The sequence below is a fragment of the Sminthopsis crassicaudata genome, chromosome X (assembly GCF_048593235.1).
Source record: "Sminthopsis crassicaudata isolate SCR6 chromosome X, ASM4859323v1, whole genome shotgun sequence".
Classification (NCBI taxonomy): Eukaryota; Metazoa; Chordata; class Mammalia; order Dasyuromorphia; family Dasyuridae; genus Sminthopsis; species Sminthopsis crassicaudata.
Window position 1 is genome coordinate 40,067,697 of NC_133623.1, and position 6,000 is coordinate 40,073,696.

Here is a 6,000-nt window from a genome sequence, read left to right on the forward strand (position 1 = left end):
ATTATCAAGGAGGTTATTGTCACTAGATGGAAGTTTATATGCGGGGGGGGGGGAGTCAAGAGTATCAGAACTCTGGAAAGACAAGGGGAGGTTAGATTGCAAAGAACTTTGGATGACAGATTTTTTATATTTTGTTCTGGAGGTGATAGGGAGCCCCTGGAGTTTGAGAAGTGGGAGGAATATGGTCAGACCTGGAAGTAAGATTTATTATCTACCACTTGGTCCTCTGGGGATGAGCCTCAGTAAAGGCAGATTGGGCCTCTTCCCAATTCATACTCCATGCAGCTACCCAATTGCTCTTTCACTAACACAGGTTTGACCATTCCATTTCCACAACAAATATCAATAGCTCCCTATTGCTGCTAGGATAAACTACAAATTCCTCCGACTGGTGTTGAAAGCCCTTCACAATCTAGCTCCAGTCCATCTTTCTAGAACCTTACTCCAGAATCTTACGCTTGTTCATGTTATGTATGTTCTAACCTAGCTGGATTATTCGTTGTTACTCAAGTCCATTGCATCGGCCACCTCCCTGCCTTTGCACAAGCTTTATCCCTTGCCTGAAATGATCCCCCTTTTCATCTCTACCTCTTGGAATCTTTTCTCTCATAATCACTTTGTTTTATTTTGCATTATCGTATGATGGCTTATGTGTGGATGTCTTGATTTCTTCCTAGGAGAATGTAAGCTTCTCATTTTTTCTTTTAAATATTTTATTTACTTGTATCAGTCTCCCTAAAATATTATGAAGTTTACTTCTTTTTTTCATTTAATAATATTCTTTCCCAACCATATGTAGATAGTTTTCAACATTCATTTTGGTAAGGTTTTGAGTTCCAATTTTTTCCTTCCTCCTCTCTTTCCTCCCCCTCTCCAATACAGCAAGCACTCTGATATAGAGTATACATTAGAATGATTTTAAACATATTTCCATATTAGTCATGCCATGAAAGAAAAATCAGGACAAATGGGAAAAACCATTAGAAAGGAAAAAAAGTTAAAATAGTATGCTTCAACCCGTATTAAGTCTCCTTAGTTTTTTCTCTGTATTGGATGGCATTTTCCATCCCAAGTCTATTGGAATTGTCTTGGATCGTTGCATTGCCGAGAAGAGCTAAGTCTATCATAGGTGAACGTCCCATAATGTTGCTATTACTGTGTGTAATGTTCTCTTGGTTCTGGTTATTTCACTCAGCATCAGTTCATGTCTATCATTCCAGGTTTTTCTGAAATCTGCCTGTTCATCATTTCTTATAGAACAATAGCATTCTTTTACCTTCAAATACTACAACTTATTGAGCCATTCCTCAATTGATGGGCATCCACTCAATTTCCAATTCCTTGATACTACAAAAAAGAGATACTACAAACATTTGTGTTTGTTCTTTTTCCTCTTTTATAATCTATCTCTTTGGGCATATAGACCAAGTAATGGAACTCCTGCAGTTTTATAGTCCTTTGGGCATAGCTCTAAATTGCTCTCCAGAATGGCTGGATCATTTCACAACTCTACTAAATGTGCATCAATGTCCCAGTTTTCCTATATCTCCTCCCACATTTATCATCTTTTCCTGTCATTTTAGCAAATGTGATAGGTATGAGGTAATACCTCAGAGTTATTTTAATTTGCATTTCTCTAATCAATAGAGATTTGGAGCATTTTTTCCATGACTATAGATGGCTTTACTATTTTCATCTGAAAAAAATTGTTTATATTTTTGATGGTTTACCAATTGGGGAATGACTTGTGTTCTTATAAATTTGACTTAGTTCTCTATATGTTTTAGAGATGAGACTTTTATCAGAAACACTGGCTGTAAAAATTAATTATTTCCCAGCTTTCTGTGCAAAAACCATTCAATTTAATGTAATCACAATTATCTACTTTGGATTTCATAATGTTCTCTATTTCTTGTTTGGTCAGAAATTCCTTCCTTCTCCAAGAACCTGACAGGTGAACTATACTTTGCTTCCTAAATTGCTTAGAGTATTACCCTTTCTGTCTAAATCATGAACCCATTTTAACCTTATCTTGGTGTGAGATGTTGATTTCATAATTTCTGCCATACTATTTTCAGTTTTCTTAGAAATTTTTGTCAAATAGTGAATTCTTATCTCAGAATCTGGAGTCTTTGAGTGAGATTTTCCCTTTTTTTTTCTTTGTCCCCCAGTATCTTTCAATATGGCTGGTAAATATTAACTGCTTAATAAATGCTTGTTAAATTGTTTTCTCCCCAGATGAAAGACATATAGTCCACTGGCATCTGTGGGATCATAGTAGAATCATTTTCAGGTTGGCACGTGCAAACAGAGCTTATTCTCTGCTTTGAGAAGCCAGCCCCTCTCTCCAACACATCCCAGTAAAACAGCAGAGAAGGATGGTACTTTCATTTCTGGAATTCGTAAAGATGCCTGAAAGTAAGACCCTAGTTCTTCCCAAGAATAAAACATCTGAAAAGGCTAGAAGATCATCAGGTGAAATTTCCAAGGGATTTTGGGTTGGAAACCCCATGGGCATCTCACACTGAATCCAACTAAAATGTGACTTATTTCCTCCTTTAAGAATTTTATCTGTTAAAGGTACTACAGTCCTTCCTGTCACTGTCCTCAAGTCTTGGTTCTCTCCCATCCATTTTCAATTAGTTGCAAAATTTTGTCAGTTCTATCTTCACAACATCTTTCTGATTCATTCATCTTCTTTTATCCACTTAGATTTGGTTCTGTTCACCCAGAGTAATGCATTATTAGCCTTCCTTGTGGCCTTTCATTTTCACCCTTTCCTTTCGCCAATCCATCTTCCACATAACTACTAAAATCATCTTTATAAGACACAAGTCTGAATATGCTGCTCCCCTGCTCAAACATCTTTGGTGGCTCCCTCCTTTCTCTAGGGTAAAATACAACCTCTTCAGCAAAATACTTAAAACCCTCCATAGAGACTCCAGTCTCCTGTTCCAGACTTCCCATATTTTCTTCTTGAACTCTATGTTCCAGCCTCATTTGCTAACAAGAGTAAGCCACAGAGTTGACATTTTATCTTCATCTCCAAACTAAACCCCACAACCTATTAAGTAAAAGTGCACATAAAAACAAAAGATATGCATAAGAATAAAAAAGAGGCTGGAGAAAAAGAGCACACATTATGTAAGTCTATCCCCAACCTTCACATCCTGGCAATGGCTAGCAGCCAATAAGCCTGGAAGACATTTATTCCTCATCTCTTTAGAATATCTAAGTTCCGTCAATCCTCCACTTGGCTGTCCTCTCCTACAAGAAGCCTTCCTTCTTGGTAGTACTCTTTCTCTTCTCAAACTCTATTGCACTTACTAATCGTCTCCAAGTCCTGAACCCTTTCCATCAAGTCCTTGAATAATATGGCCTCCATTCTCCACCTTATAGCCTTAGTCATCCTCCTCTGGATATTCACCAGCTTGTCAGTATCCTGGTGAAAATATGCTCCATGGGTAGACTTCCGAAAAACCTGGGAAACTTAGAGGAACTGATGCTGAGTGAAGTGAGCAGAATCAGGAAAACATTGTATACAGTAGTAACGGAAAGATTATGTGATGATCAACTGCGATGGACGTGGCTCTTCTGAGCAATACAGTGATCCAAGACAATTCCAAAAGGCTGTGATGAAAAATGCCATTCGCATTCAGAAAAAGAACTATGAAGTCTGAATGCAGATCAAAGCAGATGATTTTCATTTTTTATTATTACTTTTTTCTTTCTCATGTTTTCCCCCTTTCATTCTGATTCTTCTTCCACATCATAACTAGTATAGAAATATGTTTAACATATGTGTATAGACTATATCAGATTGCTTGCTGGGTTGGGGAGGGGGGAAGGAAGGGAAGAAGGAAGAAAAATTTGGAACTGAAAATCTTACAAAAATGAGTGTTGAAAACTATCTTTCCATATGAATGGAAAAAATAAAATATTATTAAATGCAAAAAAAACCCCAAATATGCTCCAACTCCTAAGCAAGTTCTCAGTCTTGCTTCCTTCCCCTAGAGATCTGTATTGAGTACAAAGACTCCTAAAATCTCAACTCCAAGAGCTTAGAGACAGATGAAAGTCCTTCCTTTTGAGCTGTGACAGTGGCTATAGGGTTTGCTGAGAAATCCCAGTGTTCTAATAAAAAGTTAAATGGCTGCACTGCAACCTGCAAACTTAAAGTGAAAAAGATTCTTAAAATAGTAGCAGGCAATTAGACCTTGCAGAGCTGTTTACCTTTCAAGTACCTTGGATAACTTTGAAAGGTGAAGAAGTTTGTCTGTAAACACTAGACAGCAAGTTGGCATGATGGCTCTAGCTTCATCCGGCTCTTTGGAAAGGGCTCTTTGGAAAGGACAGTGTAGGAAAAGTATCAAATCTAGTAGTAGATGGCTTATTGGCTTGGAGTCAGGAAAAACTGGGTTTCAGTCTCATTTCTTAGACGAATTGAGAGGACTTGAGCAAGTCTTTTTACCTCTGACCCTTGGTTTCCTCATCTGTAAGGTTCAATTCAACAAACATTTGTCAAACTACTTTCGGTATACCAGGTGCTTGGTTGGCACTGGGGATGTGAAGACAAAAACAGTGGTTCTGACCTCTGGATGCTTAAAGTCTACTCGGGGAAACGGAGGTATTAGATAAGAAAGCAAAGTAAGTGCACAGTAGGGGGAATTGGAGTAGGAAGTGGCAAACCACTCCAATATCTTTGGAAGAAGAAACAAACTTCAAATGTGGTCATAGTCAGACAAGAATGAAAAATGACCCAACAACAAAACCGTTTTCGATTTAGGGGATGGTGGATAATTCATTGTATTGTAAGACTCCTTGAATGTGGGGACTATCTTTTGCCTTTTTTGTATTTGGACAGTACCTGGCACATAGTAGGTGATTAATACTCATTCATTGAATTGCATTATTGAGAGTAAAGGGGGTCTTATTTCCACGGCTCCAACCTGATCCCAAAAGAGAGTCTGTGTGGGCCTAGTGGAAAGAGTAGTAGATCTCAAACCTGGACTCCAAAGGCAAATGTCAGAATCCTGGAATGTTTGAACTGGAAAAAGGCTTAGAGATCACTTACTCTAACCCCCTAATTTGACAAAGATGGAAACAGAGACCCAAAGAGGGAACAGGAGTTATCTAAGACCATATAAGAAGGCAGGATTTAACTTCATGAATTCTGACTCCCAATCCAACACTCTTACTACACCCTGATCTCCCCTTCCCTGGGCCTAAGTTTCTACTTCTGTCATTTAAGAAAACTTGGCTAGATGTTTAAGATCTACTGTAGTCTAAACAATCCGTAATACATGTCACAGCTAAGAGAACCACGAAATGTTCTAGATGATCAGAACTGATATAAATGAATGAATAACAGAGCCCTGACAACAGGAGAAGCCAGAACCTCTTAAGTCACATACACCTTGCTACATTTTTTGATCTCATTGGCTGACACTGACATCCTGACCAAACAGAAGAAAGTCCCCCTAGCCATTTGTTTATACCTATGGTCAAAAGAAATTGAACAAGACACTAACCTGTGCCTTCAGCACCAAAAAGATATCCTGAACAGCAAATGATCAGGAGCAGCAGTAAGTCAGTCATGTTCAGACAGCAGCACCCAACTTTTGCTTGTTGATTGTGCAAGTAGGGAAGCTGAAAGATGGTTCCAAAGTGCAGATGAAGATTTATTTGCTTCTGGTAAATAGTTAAAATGCTGGATCCTGGGATTTGGCCCCTAGCCTGTTAAGACAGAGGGGGAAGGATGGCCAGTAGCCATCTTGGATTTACCGGCTTTGCCGCTATTTTCTGGGGAACAGCAAGGGAACATGGAGATTGTAGTGACGAGAGGGGAGCCTCCGTGCTTCTACAGTTTTCCCCTCTGATCTCTCCTACAGCCTGACACCAACTTCTAGCATAATCATTGGGCCAGATGTATGACCTGGGGTATTCTGGAAGCCACATTGCAGTGTCTGGGATTTCACCATTAGCCTCTCCTTATTTGTA

At 38.9% G+C, this 6,000-nt stretch overlaps 1 protein-coding gene across 1 annotated transcript in view; it reads right to left on the reverse strand.

Moving 5' to 3' along the window:
* F9 (coagulation factor IX) overlaps positions 1–5,637 on the reverse strand; it is a 42,368-nt gene extending 36,731 nt beyond the window's left edge. Inside the window, exon 1 of the mRNA XM_074277058.1 lies at positions 5,532–5,637. Coding sequence (XP_074133159.1) covers positions 5,532–5,598 — 67 coding nt within the window. The 5' untranslated portion in view covers positions 5,599–5,637. The remainder of the gene's footprint in view (positions 1–5,531) is intronic.
* Positions 5,638–6,000: the final 363 nt, after the last annotated feature.